Source organism: Malania oleifera, chromosome 11, assembly GCF_029873635.1.
Source record: "Malania oleifera isolate guangnan ecotype guangnan chromosome 11, ASM2987363v1, whole genome shotgun sequence".
In the NCBI taxonomy this organism is placed as follows: Eukaryota; Viridiplantae; Streptophyta; class Magnoliopsida; order Santalales; family Ximeniaceae; genus Malania; species Malania oleifera.
Window position 1 is genome coordinate 87,291,035 of NC_080427.1, and position 25,128 is coordinate 87,316,162.

The following is a 25,128-nucleotide window of genomic DNA, read 5'->3' on the forward strand; positions in this document are numbered from 1 at the left end:
ATTTCTTATAACTGAGGGAAAGACAAATACTGAATAAAATGCCTTATCTTGAGATTGGGACGAAATCCAAGCCAACTCCACCAACGATAAGCTCCAGCAGACTCGCAGAGAATTTTGCCAAGAGCGTCATGGTGGCTTTAGATCGTCGATCCGGCGTGAATCAGAGCTGGAATCGAAGAGAGAAGGAGAGGGGAGCGGTTTAGAGAGAGAGAGGGTTAATTTTGCACTGAAATATGATAAAAATCCGAGTTTTTCACTATTTATAGAGTCGGATTCGTCGACGAGACATGTCACCTCGTCGACGAGTCCTTCAATAATTTTGTCAACGAACTTCCACTCTCGTCGACGAATTTCAGATTGTCCAAAAACCCCTCTCGGCATCTTCTCGTCAACGAGACCCTGTGTAAAATTTTTGGATTATTCCATCAAAAATGTAATGTCGTTGACGAAGCCCGCTGCCTCCTTCCGTTTCTGTTTCCATTTTTCTCTCCCTTTAATATTTAAATATCATTATTTTTCGGGTCGTTACATGCCCGTTGTAAAATGTAGGCTGATTTTTCTAATGTATTTTATAATCGTAAACAAAATATGAGTTTTTCAAATAATTTTGAACATTATTAGTAATTTAAGTCACAAACTCAATTTTACCAAAATAATGATAATTTACTTAAAATAAATAAAAAATTATTTTGCAAATTATTTAAATTTGACAAAGAAAAAAAAAAGAGAAACAAATTATTTATGGCATGCTTGGAATCATTGCTATTTTATGTTTTTTATTGTTTTTCTATAATAAAGAATAAAAGCGCATTTATTTATATTGCTAGTTTTTTTTATTTATTTTCATTGCTGATTTTCAGCTATTTATTAAAAAATTTAAAATCAGATTTGATAATTTTTTTGTTTTGATAACCTGTTATCATAAATTTTAATATCTAAACATAATTTTTTTGAATTAAATTATTTATTTTATACACTTTTAAATTAAAATTAAAATTAAATTTATATGAATTTAAATATAAATAAATAAAAATATACATAAATTTTAAAAAATAATAAAGCAAATTATAAAATACTTTTACTATTTTTAAATTATCACGTTCAAAATTTTTATTATAAAAATAGAATAATTAAGTAAAATATTTGGATCTCTTTCAACGTTTACTCTACTGATGTTAATTCGGATGAATTTGAAAGAGTTGAGATTTTAGAAATCTTTTAAGATGGTCGTTGATTTTTAATTTTTAATTTTTATTTTTAATTTTTGATTTTCGTTTTCTCGAAGAAGGTGAAACCAGCTGACCGGAAAATGGGTATAAGAGGAAACGGAAGCCGCCTCTGCTACTGGTAGTCTGCTCTCACTATTTCTCTGTTGCGTCAGTTCCAGTCAGGGCAGCCGCGCTACAACAATGCCTTTGCACTCTGAGGGCTCCGAGCTTGTTTCTCTCAACATCGGTTGGTGCATCTCTTTGCTCTTCCTCCCGCACTTGGAGCTTCACTCTGTATTTAGATTTCTTGTTAAGTAGCTCTGATGCATTACATTTTCTCTTTTGGGGTAGATGACGTCGATTTGTTTTCAAATCCCTAATTTTGATTCTTTCGCTAACCAATTGGTTCCCGAGAAATCCCTTTATTTTCACAAATCATAAACTCAATAATCAAATCAAGAAGTAATGATACAGTTGTTCTAATGAAAGAGGGGAGGGGGGGGTGTTGTCCCAAGACAAGGTTTTTGACTTGTTGCTTTGACATTCTCTTTCCCTCTCCTTCCACAAATATTTCCCGGGAACCAAATAGTGGGTTGCAGGACTACTGACATGATTGCGCCTTTCATGCTCCCACGACTTCATTCTTTCCCCCTCAGCTGAGAAAATTGATTGCAGGAAAATGCTGAAAAAAATGTGTGGGTTGTATGTTTATTCACAGGAGGGAAGAAATTTTGTACCACAGTCGGTACATTGACTCAGCGCGAGCCCGATTCTATGCTCGCTGCAATGTTCAGTGGTCGTCATTCTGTTGTCCAGGACTCTGCGAAGGTCTTTTCTGTTCCTCTTTTTCTCCAGTCGTTATTTCATGCTGTTTTATGTTCAAATGAGCCTGTCTACAATGTTTTGACTTTTAGTATTTTGTATTAGAATTTAGAAATCCTTTTTTTTTTTTTAAAATAAAATAAAATAATACTATCTTTTATCAATCTGGTCATTACATCCAGCTTTAAATCAACCTCATTTGAATATAGTGCGGCAAATGGCAATGCATTAAAATGGGGTTTTGGGTTTAGTATGATCTGGTGTGTTCAAGTACTCACCAGTCTTGAGGTTTCATGTTATTTAATGGGAGTGAGGGACCATCCTCTGCACACACCAGTGGAGGAGGGGATCATTGTTCCAGAATAGAGAACCATGGTCTTGCCCTTTGTTTTCATTGCTTTTCTTTTCAGTGATATTTCAATTAAATAATTCCATATGTTTGCATCAACAAAAAATTTGCTACCTATTTATTCAAGTGTCTGAGAACTTGAAAAATATTTGGGGATAAAAGAAGTGGACAATTAGGTAATCCACTTTAATATGCTAGACTGTTTGTAAGACTTATTTTGGAGTGGATGATTAAACTTATAATAGCTAACAGATGTGGAAATCTAATTATTGGAATTGTTGGATTATTAATTTTCTGTTTTTTTTTTTTTTTAGAAATAAAAAATCCTCCCTCATAAATATGGATTTTTTTTTTTTCTCTTGGAAGAAATCAGACTCCCTTGCTCCTTTCCGTGTGCATATTCTTTAAAATACTCCATGTGCATACTCTTAAGTAAAATTTTTTTGATTTCTTTGAGAAGTTGGAACTAGTTAAACTCTCCTGTATCAAAATTGCACCATGTGCATGCCCTAGCCATTACTTAATATGCCTTGTGACACCAATGAATATGGTGGTCATTAAAATTGTATTCCTTTAATGTAATATGGGAAAGCTTTGATGTCCCTTTTGAAGTTGAAACCAATTAAGTTTGTTACTTAAAATGCCTTATGACCTCTCTCATGAATATAATTTGTTATTGCATAATTTCCAATTCTAAGCTTCATTGTCATTAATAGCAAACAACTGTTTTCATAGCCTTTAAATTTTGGGTCTTTGATATTACTGTTTACCCTTTCCTTCTACACAATTTTTTGCTATATGAATTATTGTCTACTGTAATAAAATATTCTTTGAATGACATACAATGTGTTGCCACTTAATTGGTTTGCTGATAAGCTCTTGGTGATTTGTATTATTTTCGGAGCAACCTGATAACCACTTTTCCATGAAGGAGATGCTTTTTAGACGTTAGACTCCTTTACCCCAAGGACCAGACCTTCTTCAGTCCCTGGCCCTCCTTGCATGACATGGGACTGACTAGACAGTGGAATGAGTTGGGCACTGCATAAATAGATAGGTTTTGCTACATGCATACAAGGATGATTTGGCTCACCACTTTAAGGATACATAGATGACTCACTTCCTTATGGATACAGAGTGAATAAAATTCAGCACCTGATGGAATCCACAAAGAGATACTGAGTTTAATGGGAAGGATAACCCAAAGGCTCAAATTCATTCAATACACAACACCAATGACAACAGCAACAACAACCAAGCCTTAACTTCACATTTTCCAAGAAGTCATTTTGACTGTTTATTCTATATCACTGATTGTGACAAACTTGGACAAAGGGCCATAACGTCTAAGGATCTAAATTACACATCGTTTGATGTGGTTGAAAGAGTTGGGTGAGTTTTCCAATGGTTCCTCACTTGCTGGTTCTCTCACTTACTACTAATTCCAGCATTTGTGGGAATACTTCTGTTGAAGCATTTCTCCACTAACGCTTGGATTTGGGCCTAAGCTTAGGCTGGATCTTAGGAAATGTCCATTAAAGATCTGACTTCATGCTCCCTGGTTGATAAGGACTCGCCGTTGAGTCATTCATCTTCATATTTATGAGATGGAGGAGTATCAGCCACTGAAGGTTGCAGAAACAACATAATCTTCTGGGAGCTCAAGTTTGTAAGCATTTTCTCCAACACGCTTCACTACTTTAAATGTAGAATTAGCCCTTGGCATGACTTTGGTGTACCTTTTCCTTGGAAACCTTTCCCATCCAACTGAATCCACACCAAATCACCTTCCTTGAAAACTGTTGGCTTGCTTTATATGCTTCTTGCCCCCGACACTTGCTATTCTTCTTGATAAACTTAGAATTGTTGCTCAGTTTTTCCACTAAATTGTTAAGTTGCAGGCAAAGAAATGAGGTCTAAAAGGCTGATTGGATTCAGGCCATAATCTGATTCAAAGGGATTACAACCAGTGGTTTGTCTTGTTGAATGATTATGAGCAAATTTTTTTATGTGTCAAAAGAAGATCCCATTCAGAACATTCTTCTTCATCAAGCTTACAGTCACAAATAGGTTTTTTCTTTGTATGGCTGATGCAGAACCAGTCAACCACATTCTTCTACACTGCCCCTGGACAAGGAACTTGTGGAATTTGGTTCTATCCTTGACTGGACAGTGGTGGGTTATGAAAAATTCAGTTGGAGGGGAAATTTAGGCTTGGAAAGGCATCAGAGCCGCCAATGAGAGGTGAAAGGCTTTGAACCTCATCTCTCTTGCCATCTTTTGTGTTCTTGAAAAGAAAGAAATAAGAGAGCCTTCTATGATACAACTACTTTACTTCAGACTTGCAAAGATCAGAGGTTTTAGAAGAGATCAACTAAATAAACAATATCCATGGTCTTACTGCAGCAAACAAAATGAGCCATTTTTGAAAACTGATCTGCTGCCAGCATAAAAGGATCTTTGTTCCTTTGTGTTTGAGAAACTCCCACAACAAAATCTATGTTAACATCTTCCCTTCAAGGTTGCGGTACTGGTGATGGAGTATATAACTTTGTAGTTTGCCCATAAGTCTTTGCTTTGTGGCAAGTTGCTCAATGATTAATAATGTGTATGATGTCCCTTATTTGGCCAAAAGAAATTCTTCTTCACAACGGCGAGACTTTTATCTATGTTTAAGTGTCCAGGAAGGTGTCCATGTTCTTCTTTGACAATGGCACCTCCCAATGAGCAATGAGGAATGCATAAAGCAGTATATTCGAAAAGAAATGCTTCTTACTAAAAAAAAATTTTAATGGATTCATTCAAGAAAGATTCCCAAACTAAAAAGTGGATTATCTTTGTATAGATCTTTCACAATCTCAAATACCAATACCTTTTGCGTCCATGGTAGTCAAGTAGTCAATATTGTGTACCTGCTAATCTTCGAGTCAAAGCATTGACCACTTGGTTAAGCACTTGAGCTTTCTTGACTTGTGTTTGATGGAAAATGAATACAAGGAATTCCACTTGTTGAGCATGGTGCCTGTTCAACTTTTCAATGCCTCATGATTTGAACATAGAATGAATTCATTTAGGAGCAAATAGTGACTCCAATGGTCAAGTGAATAAACAATATCATAGAACTATTCATCGTAAATGGAGTACTCTCTAGTCTTTACTATATTTATTCATTTCCCATTGTAGAAAGCAATAAGTTTGCCTTATTGGCTAAGAACAACTCCATCCCACATTTAAAGCATCACAATAAACTTTGAAGACCTTGTTGAAAGCTGAAGGGCAAGAATAGATGCTTATGTCATCTTCTTTTTAACCATCTTATTTTGTTTACTTCTTGGAAAATTTCAATCAATATTTTATAGGGATAATTTAGATGAAGAAAAAGTGGACATGGATGAAAGAGTTATAGGTAGTTATGGGTTAGTTACGACTTATAAGCTAGTTATAGGGTGCATAATATTTATATTGCCATTAATTTTACCATGACAGCCACTATTTTTTTGGATACAAAAAATAATATTTACAGAGAATGAGCAAGGTACAATGATAGGAGAACATGATATGCTCCTTACAGTAAGCTTCCTTCCAATCCCTTAGAAGGTTGGGCAGTGACAAACCCCAAAAAATCTTTAACAAATGGGCTCAAAAAGAAGCCAAGAAGGATATTTTAGGGGAATAAAAATTGGACTCTAAACGATAGGGAGATGGTGGAGTTGTCTTCCTTGTTGTCCATATTGAACAATTGCAAATTATCCTTGGGTAGGGATGTTCGTTCTTGGTGTCTGCCTGTCTGGATCATTCGGGGATGTTTTCTTCTAAATCACTCTTGAATTTTTCACCTATTCAAACTCTCCCTTTCCTCTTTGCCCTGTTATTTGGAAGGTTAAAGTTCCCCCCAAAATTAAAGTGTTTACTTGGTTGGTTGTGCTTAACAAAACTAGTACCAATAACTTGCTGCAGACTAAGAGACCTTTGAAGGCTCTCTCTCAAGATGTTTGCGTGCTCTGTTATAGAAATTCGGAAACAACCTCTCATTTCTTTTTGAATTGCGATTTTGAATGGAGGATTTGGAATAAACCGTTCGGTTTTGTGGAAGAGAGTGGGGTATGCCCCTGTTCAGTGGAAGACTTGTTAATCACTTCTTTTGTAGGCTTTGGAAGAAGGAAGGATAGGGCAGCTCTACGGAAGTGTAGCAAGTATGCAGTTTTATGGGGTTTATGGTTCAAACATAATGCACGGATTTTTTTTGGGAAGAAGTTGAATTCGTATTTGGTGTTGGAAATTATTCAGTTTTTGACTTCTTTATGGTGTGCCAGGTTTTAAATTTTCAGGGAAGCTAGCTTTCAGGATTTAAATATGGATTAAAAGAACTAATTGGATTGATTTCTGATTTTTGTTGTTTTAGTTTTTTTTTTCTCTGGTTTGTTCTAGATTTTTTAAGGAGATGTCTTATTATCCTCCTCGTAAATTCTTTCCCTATTAATGAAATTTATTTTTCTGTAAAAGAAAATGGACACTAAAGTTGGTGAATCTCATTTCTATACTTATAGATAGCATTATCGTGAAGCTAGTTGAGAAGATCATCAACTTGTTGACTTATTTCACCGCAAACAATACCTCTTGGACACGAAAAGAGCTGGAGCAGCATAGGTACTCCTGCTTTCACAAAGCAACTCATTGTGCTCCTTTCCATTATATAGGCTGCTTTTCCAAGAAGGGCAGCCCTTGAATGATCAATGCAATGCTTTATATTTTTCATTGGAGGCAATCAAAATTTTATTCCTTCTTGAACAACATCTACAAATTTCTCCGAAAGCAGTTGAATCAATAGTGTATGCTGATTTGGTTTGACCTTTTCTTCCATCGCACAAAAGCATATATCTTCTCCTTCCCATATCCTAAAGTGCTTCTCTATTTGAGCATGCTTAATTAACATATTTCACTATCCTTCAGAAGTTTTTGGAATGCAATCTAGTTTCAAGGGTGCTAAAACAGTTTTAGCTCCATCTCTGATGAAGGTATTAAGTGTTTTTGATCTCATCATGGATGACCCTTTTGTCACATTATCGGGGCCTTCCTACAAGTCTAGACAAGCAGCTGTAGCCCAACATTGTATAAAAACTATCTTTGTAATTCTTCCCAATAGAAAATTGAACTGACTTCTTTTGGTTATCTTCACTTCATTGCTGCTATGCAACCATTGAAGCTTATACGGTTGCGGATGATCCTCTATTTTTATAAAGTTGGGGATGATCCTATATTTTTTTTCCACCTCATTCTCATGCTTCCCCTAATCATTGATAACATTGCAAACTTTGCCATGGGAAGTGTGTCAAGTGTGGCAAATGTTGCTACACAGCCAGTTACTTTTAGTCACTTGAGAAATGTTCAAACCCTAGAATGGCAAGAGCTTCTCTGATATTTGTATAACAATTTCTTGTTCATACTCAAACTCCTTGTCTGTGGCTGGTTTTGTCAACGAACAACAAAAGCTTTTCCGTCCACACTTCTTTCCTTATTTTAGCCCACAATTATTTCCTTATTTCTCCATTCATTATTTTGTACAGTTAGCATACATTATTTGACATATTATAGTTACATGTATAGGACTAGAATCATGGGGGAACTTATTTGCTTTCCATGTATAGCATTCTTGTAAAGTCTATAATATACAGAATTAAGGCCAGACAATTTCGGCCATTCACACAATACTTTGACATGGTATCAGATCTGACTGCTAATTTTTTCTTTTCCCTCGATTTTTTTTGTCTTCTCGGTTTTGGAGGTGTCTCTTGTGCCTTTCGATCAGGTCTGTGTTGACCAATGCCGCACCCAACAAATTTTTTTTTTTTTCGGTATTTCTGTGGTTGTTGTGGGTCCGTTCTCTTCTGGGATTCTTTTGGTTCTATGGTTTTCGGTCTTTGTGAGGTTCGGTGGCTGTTGGCGCAGCCTTAATCTTGATTACTTGGCAACTCTGTGCTTGAGTGGCTGTTGGAACAGCCTTCTGTTGTTGTTTCCGGTGACTCTCTATCCTTGTGATTCTCGGAACAGTAGTGTGAGGGTATTGGAGGTGTTGTGTGACGTCCTTCTGCAGTTTTCTTGGTTCGCAATTTAATTTTTTAGTGCAGGCAGGTCGATCTTGGTTTTATTTGCACTTGTGTTGATTTATATTTGGGCTTCTTGATTTTCTTGTACTGTTTGTCTTTCGGCACAGTTTGTTTTTTGGTTATTTTATTTCTGTCTCAGCCTTTTTTTTCCCCCTTTATTTAGCATGGACTCCGCACTTGTATGTGCCAAGTTTACGGGCAACAATTATTATACATGGGCTTTTCAATTTGAACTTTTCCTTAAGGGAAAAGATCTTTGTGGTCATATTGATGACACAGATTGTGCACCCAATCCTGATAAATCCAAGGATTCAACGTCTTCTTCATGGGCTGTGCTTGATGCTTGGATTATGCCTTGACTTCTTGGCTCGGTTGAGCTACATATTGTCCCCAACTTGCGGCCTCATTGCACCGCTCAATCCATGTGGACTTACTTAAAGAAACTATATCATCAAGATAACAATGCCCGTCATTTTCAGTTAGAGCATGCGATTGCCATGTTTCAACTTGACAATTGTTCCATCGAAGACTATTATTTGGCATTTCTGTCTCTTTGGAACGAATATTTTGATCTGGTTACCGCAGATGTTCTTGTTGCCTCTCTTTCCATCATTCAACGTCTTCACGAGACTAGTCGTCATGATCAGTTTCTTATGAAACTCCACCCCAAGTATGAATCTGTTCGCTCGGCATCTCTGCTGAATCGCTTTTCTGTTCCTTCTCTTGATGTTTGTTTTGGTGAGTTACTTTGTGAAGAACAACGACTTAGTACTCAAGTTACTTTGGAGCAATCTCATGGTAGTTTAGGGTCCATCCCTGTGACTTATGTTGCTCAACGACGAGGACCGCCTACGCATTCTTGCACCTTGCAGTGTTTTTGCTGCAAGGAATTTGGGCATATCGTTGCTAATTGTTCCAAGAAATATTGCTCTTATTGCAAGAAGAAGGGTCACATTATGAAAGACTGTTGCATCCTCCTTTAGAATCGTCAGGCCCAGGCATTTTAGACTTCTATTATTGTACCCCCCACAGTGACTTTTGCGGTCCCTGGCTCTTCTTCAAGTGACTCCTCTATTCCTGCACCTCCTACAGCGAGTACTGCACACTTGAAATGGTGCAATGGATGCTAATTTCGGCATTATCAGCAATGGGGCTCCACGGTAACAATTCTACTAAACTCTGGTACGTGGACTCAGGTGCCTGTAATCACATGACGAATAATCCCACTACTTTGTGTCATGTTCGGCTCTACGCTGGTCAATCTGCTATTCAGACTGTCAATGGCAGTTCTTTGCCAATAGCTGCTGTCGGAGATGCCTCTAGAGTTCACTAATGTGTTTCTTACTCCTCAGCTTTCCACGAATCTTATTTCTGTTGGTTAATTAGTTGATAACAATTGTGCTGTTAATTTTTCTAGTGATGGTTGTGTTGTGCAGGACCAGGTAATGGGGGAGTCGAATGCGAAGGGACCTAAAGTGGGGCGCTTGTTTCTACTACTTTTACTTGTTCCAGCACTTTCTTCAGTTTCTTCTATTAAGTCTTTTGCTTGTAATAATGTTTAATCTTAGTATGGTGTGGCATCGTCGTTTATGCCGTCCCAATACTTAGATCTTATCTCATGTATTGAACTCTGGTTTACTTGGTAATAAAGAACGTTCTTCTTTATCTCTTGAGTGTGCTTCTTGCAAACTTGGTAAAAGCAAAACTCTTCCCTTCCCTTTGTATGCTAGTAGAGCCTCTCAGTGCTTTGATCTTATCCATAGTAATGTTTAGGGACCTTCCTCGGTTAGTTTACATGAAAAATTTTGATACTATGTGACTTTCATTGATGATCATAGCAAAATTTACTTGGGTCTACTTTCGTTGCTCTAAATTTGAGGCTTTTCGTACTTTCACTAAGTTTTTAGCGCATGTTGACAATCAATTTTTTGCTTCTATTAAGACATTACGCACAAATTCTGGTGTTGAATATTTGTTTGTTGAGTTTCAAGCATTTTTGGCTTTTAAAGGTATTATTCATCAACGTTCATGTCCCGGTACTCCCCAATAGAATGGAGTAGCCAAATGCAAAAATCGTTATCTCCTAGATGTGGTACGTACTCTCTTGCTGGAATCCTTTGTTCCATCCATGTTCTAGGTTAAGGCTTTGAAAACTGCTACTTGATTAATTGTTTACCTTCTCAAGTCCTACTCATTGAGTCTCCCTATTTTCGCTTATTTGCTAAGCAACCTAGTTATGGTAACCTCCATACCTATGGTTGTGTATGTTTTGTTCATTTACCTCCTCATGAGTGACATAAATTATCTGCTCAATCTGTTCGATGTGCATTCTTGGGATATAATGTGTGTCAAAAAGGATTTGTTTGCTATGATCCTACATTACATTGTACATGCATTTCTAGGAATGTTATTTTCTTTGAAAATCAACATTTCTTTCCTGTGCCCTCTATGCCCTCCTCTTCTAATGTGATTCTCCACTCCTTTGAGCAACAGTTCTCGGATCTTCAACAAGTCAGTTCTTGTTTTAAACCAAGTATTATGTATACGAGATGCTTGTGCCCACAGTCTCTTCTGGTGGCTCACCCGATATTTGATCCTACCACGCTCCAGATTCAGTTAGTTGCATCACCTCCACAGCCTTTGGTACGTTGCTCTCCTCGAGTGTCTATACCCCTAGATAGGCATGGGTTTCCCACTTCCAAATCTGGAAATTCTATTTCAGCTCTAACTGCTGCATTGTCCAATTTAGATATTCCCACATGCTACTCACATGCTGCCAAGCATGATTGTTGGCGACAAGCTATGCAGGAAGAAATTGCTGCTCTAGAGGCCAATCACACCTAGGACATTGAGCCTTGTCCTCCCACCATTGTTCCTTTGGGTTACAAATGGGTTTACTTAGTTAAGGTCCTATCTGATGAAAGTTTGGATTGTTACAAAGCTCGCCTTGTTGCACTTGGGAATAATCAGGAATATGGTGTCAATTATGAAGAGACCTTTGCTCTTGTGGCTAAGATGACTTTTGTTCGTATGATTCTAGCTCTTGCTATTTCCAGTGATTGGTCACTACATCAGATGGATGTCTAGAATGCTTTTCTTCACGGGGATCTTAACGAGTGTATTTATATGAAGCCACCCTTGGGTTTGTTTCCCTCTTCGACTTTACATGTGTGCAAGCTTTGTCACTCTCTTTATGGTCTCAAACAAGCTCCAAGGGCTTGGTTTGATAAATTCCGCACCACTTTATTACAATTTTCATTCAAGCAGAGCAAGTATGACACTTCATTGTTTCTTCGAAAATTAGACATGGGTATTGTTGTTCTTTTGGTTTATGCTGATGATATTGTGATATCATTGGTTTCGATTCTGCTTTACTTGGTCAGTTCAAGACTCATCTCTCAGAGTCCTTTCATATGAAAGATCTTGGGTCTCTCACATATTTTCTTGGTCTTGAGGTGCATCGTAGTATCTCTGGTATTTCAGTTAATCAACATAAGTATGCTAGTGACTTGGTGGCTATAGCTAGCCTTCAGGAGGCTACTTCTATTGATACTCCCATGGAATTAAATGTCATGCTTCGCAAAGAGGAAGGTGACTTACTTGTTGATCCTAGTTTATACCGGAAGTTGGTGGGTAGCCTTGTTTATCTCACCATTACTAGACCAGACATTTCTTTTGCTGTACAACAAGTCAGCCAGATTCTTCAGACTCTTCGTCATCTTCATTTGGCTGCTATCTGTAGGATCATACGCTATGTTCGGTGCACTTCTGACAGTGGTTTATTCTTCCTTGCAGGCAATTCTACTCGCCTTGCTGCTTATAGCGACGCTGATTGGGCTGGTGTTGCAGATACACGTCTCTCCATCACTGGTTGGTGTGTGTTCTTAGGTGATGCGTTGATCTCTTGGAAGAGTAAGAAGCATGGTTTTAAATAACTGCCGTTACATAGCGTAACGACCTATACGTAACGGAAATCGAAGGCTCCGAAGCCGATAAAGGCCAATAATGCGGTTCGAAAAAAATTCACAACCGTAACGGCCGTTACGTCTCCGTAATGGCCCGTAACGGCCGTTCCCCAACGTTACACTTCGTAACAACTTGCAGAAATCTAAATCCCTAAAGGCTTTCTACTGTAGCGCTGCTTTCCCCCTCTCCCAACCACCTATCTGCCATTCAATCTAACTAAGTCTAACATTCAAAGAGCAAATTGGAAAGTGAAAAACTTACCTTGAAATTTTGTTGGCCGAAGCAATAAGAAGGCTTCACTTCTTCGAAGCCTGAGAGTGAGCAGTCTACTCATCTTCGCAGCCTTCCAGGACTTAGGAATTGTAGACTTGCAGTTGCAGCAGCTTGGCGAGTCACCAGCGACAGATTTGCAGCAGCTCCTCCGCCTCTGCGAGTCGCCGATAGCCCTTCGGCAACTTCTTCCGCCAGTCGTCGCACTTGCCACCAGCCAGCCCTTCGATTTCGGCTTCGGAGCTTGGAGTCATTGGCTCATCGCTCATCGGCCGTTCGTGCTTCGCTCCTTCGAGGCTTTGAGGCTCCTCCGAGTCTCCTTCCCTCTCTCGGTCTCACTCAGACTCTCTGCTCATCTCAGCGTATGAGATAAGCTTTAAAAATTCAGTCAACACTCAACACCCACAGCACTTAAGTCTTAAACTTGTCATTATGTTTTTTTTTTTAAATTATATTTTGTTGTAAATTATGTTTGTTAAATTGAATTAAAAAAAAAGAGTAATTTAATAGAGTAAAAAATTAGAAAACAATAATAATTATGTAAATTTTTTTTTCTTAATTTACAAATATTCTAATTGTCTTATATTTTTTGAAAGGTAATATTTTTTAAAAGTTTTAAAACATCATTACCTTAAATTTAAAAGTAGGTAAAATAAATCTTTACATGATCTATTTTTTGTTTTTAGTTATCAAATAAAGTAAAAATTGATAACTTAATAAAAAAACTTTTAACCTAATAGTTAATACATTAATAATTCTGATTTTTACTAATTACTACTGGAATTTGTAGAAAAAATTTATTTTAATCTATATATTAAGAAACTGCTTAAAAAGTTAAATAATCAATTTGTACTGTATGGATCTCTATTAGTGATGCTGTGATGTATATGAAAGTAGAGCAAAAGTCTTTTTCACCTTTAAAATTATAATGTTAATTTCTTATAGTTATAAATGAATATAAAATCAAGTTATAAAAAATAATGAAAATTTTTTTAAAGATAAAGGAATATATTTTTTTGTAATAAAATATCTAATATTTTATAATTTTTTTATTTAAATATAAAAATAATAAACATTACTTAATATTTTTAATCAAATATTATATTTTATTTTTACGTAATAAGTATTTAAAATTAGAAGGACTATTTAGTACTTATTATTTAATATTTACTAAACTACTAATTATATTATTCCTGTCATTTTTTTAGAAAGGTTGTAACTTTGTGTTTTCTCTATGTTTTGTGCAGAGATCATCAAATTAAGTCTATCAATATGTCACGTGATAGAGGAAATGAGAACTTACCTAGTGAGGATATTGGATGGCATTTTGGTACTGCGGTGGATGGTAATAGACATGTTATTATGTGTAAGTTATGTAGGAAGATAATTAAAGGGGGCATTACACGCTTGAAACAACACTTGGCACATAAAAAGGGTCAAGTAGTTGGATGCTCAAATGTGACCACACAAGTAAGAGAACAAATGATGAAACATCTACAAAAGTATGCTGAGAAGAAAAGAGATAAACAAAAAAGGCAAGAAGAAGCAAAAGCCCAAATTAGAGGAGATTTTGAGAATTTGAGCGATGAAGAAGACTTGGAAGAAGAAAGTATGAGATTTGCTCGACAAGAAAGCATACGATCACTGGAACAATGGGAATAGAGACAAAGATTTCGAGCAAGAACAATTAGAGGGGATAATATTTATGAAGAGGGAGGTGGCTTTGCCAGTGGTGCTACTAGTGGTTTCAATAGAGCAGGAGCTTGATCTTATAGTGATCGAGAAGTTAGAGGTAGTGGACGACAATGGATCAATCCTAATGCCCCTGAAGCTAGACTAAAGGCAATGAATCCTATTTTAGAAAGAAGCAAGAGTGCGAAATAACCAAAAATCAACACTAAGTTACTGAAAGGTTTAAGAAGTAAATTAGGAAAAACAGTTGAAAAATTCCTAATTTATAATCGGATTCTAGCGAATGTAGCTGACTCTCCATTTATGCAGCCTATGCTTGATATTGCTAGAGGTTGGAAAGGGAGTGAAGGGTCCATCACCCTATGAGGTATCTGAAATTTATTTGGAGCAAGAGTATCAAGAAATGAAAAATTATATAACTTCTTTTACTGGAATTTGGAAGGAGAGAGGTGTAACGCTTATATGTGATGGTTGGTCAGGACCAACTAGAAAACACATTATAAACTTTTTAGTTTATTGCGATAGAGGCACCGCGTTTCATTAATAAGTTGATGCCTTTGATGTGCCAAGAAGATTAGCTGAATATTATTTCAGGTAATTTTCTAATTTTAATTGTATATGCAAATAGTATTATGGACTTGAATATTTTTAATTAAATAGTAGTAATTATTGAATCTATAATTTCATTTTAGATTAATGGACGAGGTGGTTGAAGAAATTAGAGAGGAGAATGTTGTCCAAGTAGTGACTGATAATGAAGCTGCAATGAAGGCAGGAGGAAAATTATTAATGCAGAAGAGGCCCAATCTCTATTGGACAACATGTGCAGCTTATTGCATAAACCTTATTCTTGAAGATATTGGTAAGAAAAGTAACGTGAAAAAGGTCTTAGAAGATGCAAGAACAATAACCTCATTTATTTACAACCACACATGGACAGTGAATTTCATGAAGAAATTCACAAATAATAGAGAGTTACTTCGCCCTGCCATCACTCGATTTGCCACAAACTTCATTGCTTTGGAGACTATTGTCAGACATAAATAAGCATTAAGGGAAATGTTTACATTTGATGTTTGGAAAAACTCAAGGTTTGGGATGGCAAAATCAGGCCCAGTATATGATTCGAAGAAAATTATCTTAGGCAAAGAGTTTTGGCAAAATGTCTCTGATATAATTAAAGTGCAAGAACCCTTAGTAAAAGTTCTTAAATTGGTTGATGGTGATGAAAAACCAACCATGAGCTTCATATACGAGGCAATTGATAGGGCGAAGTTGGCCATTCAAAAAGATTGCCGGTTTTACAAAGACTAGTGGAAAATTATTGATAACCGGTGGAGTTTTTCAGTTGCACCAAGATTGCATGCTGCTGGTAAGTGTAAATCAAATATAATTTCTTATTATTTTAACTTTTAAATTATGCATAGTTGCATTACAAAATTATTGATTAATATGTTTCTAAATTTAATTGTAGGATATTTTTTGAACTCACAATTTCTTTATGGTGCCCCACCCTCTCTTGAAGTTGTTAGAGAAGTCATGGATGGGGTTAAAAAAGTGATAACCAAGTTGGTACCCGATATAGATACTCAAATTTGGGCTATTAATCAAGTAAGTATTGGTTCCATTAAATTGAATAATGAATTGTTCTAGTATTCTGTAATACTTTCAAAAATAATTGTTAATACATCTAATTACTTAATTATATTTCACAATCATCCCTTTTTAGTTGTTGCTATATCGAGATAGGTAGGAGACTTTTGGAACCCCAAAGGGCAGTGAAATAAACAAATCCTGGTAAATATAGGCTATATAGCTAAATAATGGATGAATGACTCTATTTTCTCTCTTTATGTTCAAATTTGACTTTTGAAATATACGCTATACTGATATAAAACTCTTTTTAATTATTCATGCAGCCGAATGGTGGATTCATTATGGCTTGTGTGCTCTTGAGTTCCAAAGAATAGCAATCAGAGTTCTTAGCCAGACCACATCAGCTTCGAACTGTGAGCGTAATTGGAGCACCTTTAGCCTCATCCATACGAAAACAAGAAATAGATTAAAATACATGAGACTACAAAAACTTATTTTCGTACATTACAATATGAGGTTAAAGTTAATACGTACAATGAGAAAAAGCCAATGAGAAATTGAAGAGGGTTTCAATCCTATCAATTTGGACTACATTTTCGAAGAAGATGATCCTTTAAGTCAATGGTTAGAGGAGAGAGAGAGACACCACTACTCGACGGTAAGGACAATTCAAATTTGTTAAATGAAGAAGTTGGTGGCACTACAAAAGGAGGTGATCAACCAGCAATAAACGCACATGATGTTTCAAGTTCAAACCCTGAACGTACACAAAGTGATGACAATCTTGGTTTGAGCCCACCAAGTGACGATGATGGTAATAGTGGTGCTGGAGCTGGGGTTGGGGGGGTGGTAGTGGTGGTGGAGGCGGCGGTGTAGAATATAATTATGGATATGACACAGGGACATCATTTGTAAGGGATATACATCCTTTTGATCATTATGGACTGCATGACATGCCTGAAAATTATGACTTGGGTATCCCTCCAGGGAACCAATCTTCACAACCTAGGAGAAGGAGTGCTTGTGGTGACCCTAGTGATTCTGCTGAAGATTGATATGGTGTGGTTCGTAGTTTTGGCGACTTTGGTTTAGATGGTTTATCATCACAATCATATGAATCTCATCCAGCATATCCACATTATGCATCTCGTGACTCACATTTTTATCCTAGTGGATCAGGAATCTCAGGATCTAGTGAGTCTTCTTCTACACACTACCCAGAGCCAGCCCCAGCTCCAACTTATGGACATTATTCAGGATATGATTAAAGAGGAGATTATTCACCCCTTATATCAGTTGGATTTTCACCACCAGTACATTTTTAAGAGCAACAATGAAATGATGCAAACTTGGGTTTATTCAGCTATGTATTTCCACAAGGATGGGGAGATAATTTCCAATCCCAATCTCAAGATACAGATGCAAATTATGAAGACCCTTCACGTCATTCTTTTTGGTGGTGACATGTGTTATGTTATAAATTTGTAATATTGTATTCATGTAGTTTCAACTATTTATTGATATTTGATATTAATCACTTTTTAAATTCATATATGTGTAATGTGTATATTGAGTATTGAGTCTATTGATTCATTTTTAGTAACTTTATGACTTTAATTAATTGATTCTTACATTTCTACATCTTTTACTCATTAAATTAATGTAAACTATAAAAAAATATACTTTTTTTTGTAAACCACGCACTAAAATTAATATAAAAATCATAATGCCTATTAAAAAGCATTTGTAGGTTGAATGAAAGCCTTCAAAATTCATTAAAAATCATGTATTAATGGATTTCATGCTTATTTTTCGATTTAGGCATGGTTGTGCATGTGTGAAAAAAATTCACAACCGTTACGCCCGCTTCCCGTTACGTAACACCCGTGTCTCCCTCAACCCGCGACCGTTACGCGACGTTACCTGCGATCGCGATTTCGAACCATGGTAAGAAGCAAGACAGAGTTTGTAAGTCATCTACGGAATTTGAATACTGGGCGATGTCTCTTGTGTGTTATGAAATTATTTGGCTTTGAGGTTTGCTTGCTGAGCTAAATTTTTCTGAGACCGATCCTACACCTCTACATGCCAATAATATGAGTGCTATCCAGATCACGGCCAATCCTGTCTATCATGAGCGCACGAAGCATTTTGAAGTCAATTGTCACATTATCTGTGAAGCATTTGAAGCTCGTGTTATCACTCTTCCACATATTTCCATTGAATTACAAATTGTTGATGTCTTCACCAAGGCTCTCACTCGTCATCGACATTGCTTCCTAAGTAGCAAATTGATGCTTGTCGATCAACCCGCATCAATTTGAGGGGGGCTGTCAATGGAACAGCAAAAGCCTTGCTGTCCACACTTAAATCCTTATTCGATAATTATTTCATTATTTCGTTATTTCTCCATTCATTATTCTGTACAGTTAGCATATATATTTTGACAGATTATAGTTTACATGTATAGGGCTAGAATCATGCAGGAACTTTTTTCTTTCTATGTGTAGCATTCTTGTAAAGTCTATATATAATATACAGAACTCAAGGCCAAATGATTTGGCCATTCACACAATGCTTTGGCACGAATAGGTATGGGTTTCCCTCTTCTAGTTTTGGCAATTCTATTTCAGCTCTTACTGCTGCATTGTCTAATTTTGATATTCCCTCATCCCACTCACAAGCTGCCAAGCATGATTGTTGGCGACAAGCTATGCAGGAAGAAATTGCCACTCTAGAGGCCAATCACACCTAGGACATTGAGCCTTGTCCTCCCAGCATTGTTCCTTTGGGTTGCAAATGGGTTTACTCAGTCAAGGTCTGATCTGATGGAAGTTTGGATTGTTACAAAGCTCACCTTCTTGCACTTGGGAATAATTTGGAATATGGTGTCAATTATGAAGAGACCTTTGCTCTTGTGGCTAAGATGACTACTGTTAGTACGATCTTAGCTCTTGCTGCTTCCAATGATTGGCCACTGCATCAGATGGATGTCAAGAATGCTTTTCTTCAAGGGGATCTTAAAGAGTGTATTTATATGAAGCCACCCTTGGGTTTGTTTCCCTCTCTGACTTCCCATGTGTGTAAGCTTCGTCGCTCTTTTTATGGTCTTAGACAAGCTTTGAGGGCCTGGTTTGATAAATTCCATACCACTTTATTACAATTTTCATTCAAGCAGAGTAAGTATGACACTTCATTGTTATTCGGAAATAAAAAATGGGTATTGTTCTTTTGGTTTATCTTAATTATTTTGTGATTATTGGTTTTGATTCTGCTTTACTTGGTCAGCTCAAGACTCATCTCTGAGAGTCCTTTCATATGAAAGATCTTGGGTCTCTCACATATTTTCTTGGTCTTAAGGTGCATTGTAGTCTCTCTGGTATTTCACTCAATCAACATAAGTATGCTAGTGACTTGGTGGCTACAGCTAGCCTTCAGGAGGCTACTTCTGTTGATACTCCCATGGAATTAAATGTCATGCTTTGCAAAGAGGAAGGTGACTTACTTGTTGATCCCAGTTTATTCCGGAAGTTGGTGGGTAGCCTTGTTTATCTCACCATTACTAGACCAGACATTTCTTTTGCTATATAACAAGTTAGCCAGTTTCTTCAAACTCCTCGTCATCTTCATTTGGCCGCTGTCCGTAGGATCATACACTATGTGCAGGGCACTTCTGGCCATGGTTTATTCTTCCCTGCAGGCAATTTTACTTGCTTGGCTGCTTATAGCGATGTTGATTGGGCTAGTTGTGCGGATACACGTCACTCCATCTCTAGTTGGTGTGTGTTCTTAGTTGATGCATTGATCTCTTGAAAGAGTAAGAAGCAAGATAGAGTTTGTAAGTCATCTACGGAATCTGAATACCGGGCGATGTAATGTCTCTTGCTTGCTCTGAAATTATTTGGCTTCGAGGTTTGTTTGCTAAGCTAGTTTTTTCTGAAACCGATCCTACACCTCTACATACCGATAATACGAGTTCTATTTAGATCATGACCAATCCTGCCTATCATGAACGCATGAAGCACATTGAAGTTGATTGTCACTCTGTCCGTGAAGCATTTGAAGCTCGTGTTATCACTTTTCCACATATTTCCACTGATTACAAATTGCTGATATCTTTACCAAGACTCTCACTTGTCATCAACATTGCTTCCTAAGTAGCAAATTGATGCTTGTTGATCAACCCGCATCAATTTTAGGGGGGCTGTCAATGGATAGCAAAAGCTTTGCTGTCCACACTTCTTTCCTTATTTCGGCCCACAATTATTTCCTTATTTCTCCATTCATTATTTTGTATAGTTAGCATACAATATTTGACAGATTATAGTTTACATGTATAGCGCTAGAATCATGCGGGAACTTATTTGCTTTCCATTGACAGATTATAGTTTACATGTGGGCTAGAATCATGTGGGAACTTATTTGCTTTCCATGTATAGCATTCTTGTAAAGTCTATATATAATATATAGAACTCAAGGTGAGACAATTTCGGCCATTCACACAATACTTTGACAGGTTCCTCATTTGCTTCCGATTCATTTTCTTCTTTAGCAGAGTCGCCATTTTGCAATTTGGACAATTGAAAGCTATACGTAGCCATAACCATGGCACTTAAAGCATTGCCGTTGGTTGGATTTTGGTGCTGAGCTGCAACCTAAATTCTCTATCTTAGCATTCCTAAAACTTTGCCCAGGGCTGTTGGGTTTCCTTGTTGTGGCCGAGTTAGAAGTGGAAGCATTTCCTTGGTTGGAAGAGTTCCCTCCAAATGATGATTTGAAGCTGCTTTTATGACGTTGCCTTTGCTGTTTCTTTGCATTCTCATAAAAGTTTATCACATCATTAAGAGTCTAGTAGGGCTGCAAGTATGTGTTAGTTTCATCTTTCGAACCCAACCAAATAATATGCTAGGATATGCCCTTTTAGTTCCATAATATTGCACTTAAGGTGCTCAAAGTTCACTCCATTGTGTATTTTTCCATGGAGAGGTCATTTTGCTTTTGTTGGATTGCTACTTTAGCCAAAAGCTTAAGTTTGTAAGATGAGGCCCTAATAATGGTTCTAATATCTCTCTAATATGTGTCCGAATGTAGAAGCCCATTGGGCTTGAAGAGTGGATAAATCAGTTCACAATACCATGTGCTATAACTTTAATTTTAATTAGAAGAGTGGGGGTGGCCGGCAGTGAGATTTGAACTCTAGTCCTTTTGGCCAAAGAGGCTTTAATCCCATCATCCCATGTTAGATCCAATTTACGTAAAGCTTAAGCTCATCAGCTGAGGCCCATAATGGTTCTAATATCTCTTTAACATCTTTATATTAAGGTGTCTTGCCTATAATTGCCAATAAGAACTCCCTTTTGAGTTCCCATTTCATTTTCTCCCTTGTTTTGATATTGCTTTTCCCTTCAGAGCTTCTTTGTATCTTCAAATTATCCCATACAAGGTATATTTCTTTAATTTAAGAGCAACACGCTTACCTTACAGTTTCAAAGATCACTTAAGTTGAAGAACCTCTTAGTAGTTTGAAGCCGATCTAGAAACTCATTCGGCTACTGTTGGAATTGGTGTGATCCCAAGAGTGGGGATGAATTGGGTTTTAAAAACTTTTCGGTTAATTAAACATTTACGTCGATTCACCACAGATCATATCCCATTTTCATATGTGTAAGTAAATTAATAAAATAATAAAAGCAGACGTACATGTGAAACATATCTTATTTAAAATAGAGGTGTGGATGCAAATAATTAAAATGACAAATGAAAGCATACACATGTGGAAATTAAAGTGCGCGAATTTAAATGAGATAGAGAGAGAAAGTGACACACAGATTTGTTATCGAGGTTTGGTCAAACCAGCCTATGTCTCCGTCTTGAGCATACCCCCCAAGGATTATACTATCTCTACTCACTTAAACGGGTGGAGTAGAAGTCGTTACAACCTCTCCTTACGGGGTGAGGTAAACTCCAGCTCAATTACAAGGCTGAGCCCAACTTGTCTCACTTATGGGACTGAGACTCTTCAGTTCAATTTTCGGACTGAACCGAGCTGGTCTCACTTACGGGGTTAAGACTCCCCAATTCAATTAATGGGATGAACCCAACCGGTACAATAAAATCATTTTTTGTACATAAAAATGCTTCTGAAACATACAAATAGAAATGTACACGTTTAAGCTCTAAATACATGCACTCTTTAATATGATATGAAATTGTGCTCAGTAGAGTAAGGGTGCTATCAAATAATTTTGTACAAATAAAATATATATAAAAAATGAGTATTATTGTTCTCCTAAAAAATATTTTTGCAAATAAAGAATATTTGGAGAATCTAAGAATTTAAGCTCAAGAAAATATTTGTGCTATAAATAATTTTCTCCCTAAAATATATTAAAGAAATAACTAGGAGAAAACCTAAGCAAATACTCTCAAAAATGTTTTTCAAAGATAAAAGTTATGTGAGACTAAAAGCAAATAAAATGCCCTAAATAAAATACTCTCCTCAAAAATGATTTTGAAATAAATGCATGAAAGAGAGTTGGATAGATTTGTATAAAAGATTTGGCCCCAAAAGAATGATTTTAACAATAAAAAATGTTTTGGGGGAACTTTAATTAACAATGGATTAGGGAGAAAATTTGGTCTAATCAAAGTTGTTAATCAAAGCAAATGAGGGGGTATTTATAGATTTTACGAAAATTATGACCATTGTGTACACGCTTGGTATTTTGGAAAACTTTAATTAATAGTTAATAACGTTTTAGCGCTTTTAAAAAATTCCAACTCGAGAGTTTCGGTCGACTATATTAAAGGTTCGGTCGACCATATCACTAAGTTGGGTCGATCGTGACATTTTTGAACTGAGGTTTTGGTCAACCGTATTAAGGCGATTTTAAACCCTGCGAGGTTTGGTCGACTAGGGCATGTTCGGTTGGCCAAATTTTGATGTTCGGTCGACCAGATCAAATTTCAACTAAGAGTTCGGTTGACTAGAGCGTTGGGAATTACCCATGTGCTAGTTTGGTCGACCGTGCGGTGCAAGGTCATTTTAAAAGTGGTCAACCAAATAGCCAACTGTTGATCCTGGAAGGTTCGGTCGACCGAAGCTTCTATGTAGGTTCGGGTTCGGTCGACCGAACACACTTAAAATGTGCATTTAAGTCTTGATTTGAGTTTAAAGTTACGTGTAGGGACTTAGGGTCTATCTAAGGTCAAGGCTCTTTAATTTAGCCTAAAAAACTTGGCGTCTGTCGATCGAAGCCCTAAAGTCTGTCTACGGTCATTATTGAGCATTCAAATCTATCATGCAAATGCATGCATTATTACAGACCAAAATAATAAAACTTAAATGCATTACAAATACAAATAAAATATGTCTTCTTCTTTTACTCTAAAGACTCCATGGAATACGCCAAGTTTGATGATAAGCTTGAAGTTCCTCCTGACTTCCACTTCCCCTTATGTGTGTGTTTGAATTAAAGACCTGTTCACATACTAAATACATACACATAAGACCCGTGTGTTTGTCAACATCAAAACAGAGATCGGACTCAAAAAGCCAACAATCTCCCCCTTTTTGATGATGACAAACACATAAGAGCAAAATGGGTACAGCCAGAAGAGGCTCTCCCTAACAATATGCACAATGTAAAAGTATAGACAATACAACACAAGCATATCACAAAAGAAGACATTACAAAGATCATGCATTTAAATTTTTGTATTAAAGCACAAGCTCAGATATTTGCCCCAATGTTTTTGCCCCTAAAATTTTCCCTTATGGTCATTATCACTTTGCTGAAAAAAAGTTTTCCCCCTTTTGGCATCAGCAAAAAAGGTTAGGCTAAGTATAAAATAATTTTATCATTTAAAATAGACTTAGCAAAGAGAACTCCCCCATTTTGATTTTTTTTTTCTTAGAAAACTCTCTCCCTTTTGGTATAGGATTTGGGCATAGAAAAATTTGGCAATATCGCACACAAAATAGTTTAATTGGTCATTTAAGTTTAAAATGAAATGACAAACATGGTCAAATCAGAATTATATACAAACTATTTCAATTTAATCATTATGTAAATCCCTGCAAAGATTGAAATTTAAGAACATGCGGCGTATAAAAAAGTAGGTTTGAGTATAAAAACTGTCTAACTAGTTCACATTCATTTCATGAAAAATCCATGAATCAGTTATGCAACACCCTTTTAAAAATTTATAAACAATAAATCTTCTTGACATAAGATTTTAATACAAGAAAAGCACAGTCATGAAGACATTTAAGCACACAAGCAAGATATAAAAAAATATTCTATATAAGTTCAATTCTTGCTTTTAAAGATGTATATATAAATAAATATATATGTATAAAAATACATATATCCCCTTATGATTTTCAATAAACGCTGGGGGCTATGCTTGCTGAAAAAGAAACTTTAATTGAAAGACCAAACAAGTAATGTTTTTTTGGATTAACATTTAAGCATATTCCAAAAAGATATGACCAGAAAAACAACCATATAGATCCCAAAGATATCAGGAAATTTTAGACAAGAATCATATGGCAAAACCTAAGACACCTGTGGCTAAGTAGCATATTTTAAATCAAAATTTTCAGTAAAATCATTTCGTTTAAGCACACACCACAATGAATTCAACAACAGATCTAAGCCAAAAAGTTGGTGAGCATAACAAGATAGAATTTTAGCATAAGATGCTCCCCCTATCAATTTGAGTTCGTGCTTAGATCCTTTTAACTAATACCAAAAAAAAAAAAAAAAAAAAAAAGTGTTTAAACAGTATAAGTACTATTTTTCATTCATAAACTAATTTTACTGGGTATAGGTTAGATCATTTGTTTTCCACCAGTAAAATGTCCCTAAACACACATGCGCTAAAAATCAAATACTAAGTCATGCATGGTGTTCATTTGTACCATGAACAATCCATATCAAAGATGGTTCAATAAAGACAGGATATGATGTTTAGGGTACCTAGAGAAACTTTGGACTCAAAAAGTAAAAACAATAATATCGTGAGTCCACGGGACAGGTGACTTTAATCCTTTTCTTAAGGATGGAGCTTAAACTTCCCGGTATAGTCTTAAGCACACACAAGTGCATTAACATTC

At 36.4% G+C, this 25,128-nt stretch overlaps 1 protein-coding gene across 7 annotated transcripts in view; it reads left to right on the forward strand.

Moving 5' to 3' along the window:
- Positions 1–1,145: 1,145 nt before the first annotated feature.
- The window catches only part of LOC131143457 (FH protein interacting protein FIP2), a 107,851-nt gene continuing 83,868 nt past the window's right edge, over positions 1,146–25,128 (forward strand). For 3 of the 7 annotated variants that reach the window (XR_009133498.1, XM_058091760.1, XM_058091759.1), the window contains exons 1-2: positions 1,202–1,455; positions 1,927–2,036. Coding sequence is in view for 5 of the 7 variants with exons in the window: in XM_058091760.1 (XP_057947743.1) it covers positions 1,410–1,455; positions 1,927–2,036 (156 nt within the window). In the remaining 2 variants the exon portion in view is untranslated. Of the gene's footprint in view, positions 1,456–1,926; positions 2,037–25,128 lie in introns of all 7 variants that reach the window. The other 4 variants (XM_058091761.1, XM_058091758.1, XR_009133499.1 and 1 more) reach the window with 4 other exon arrangements.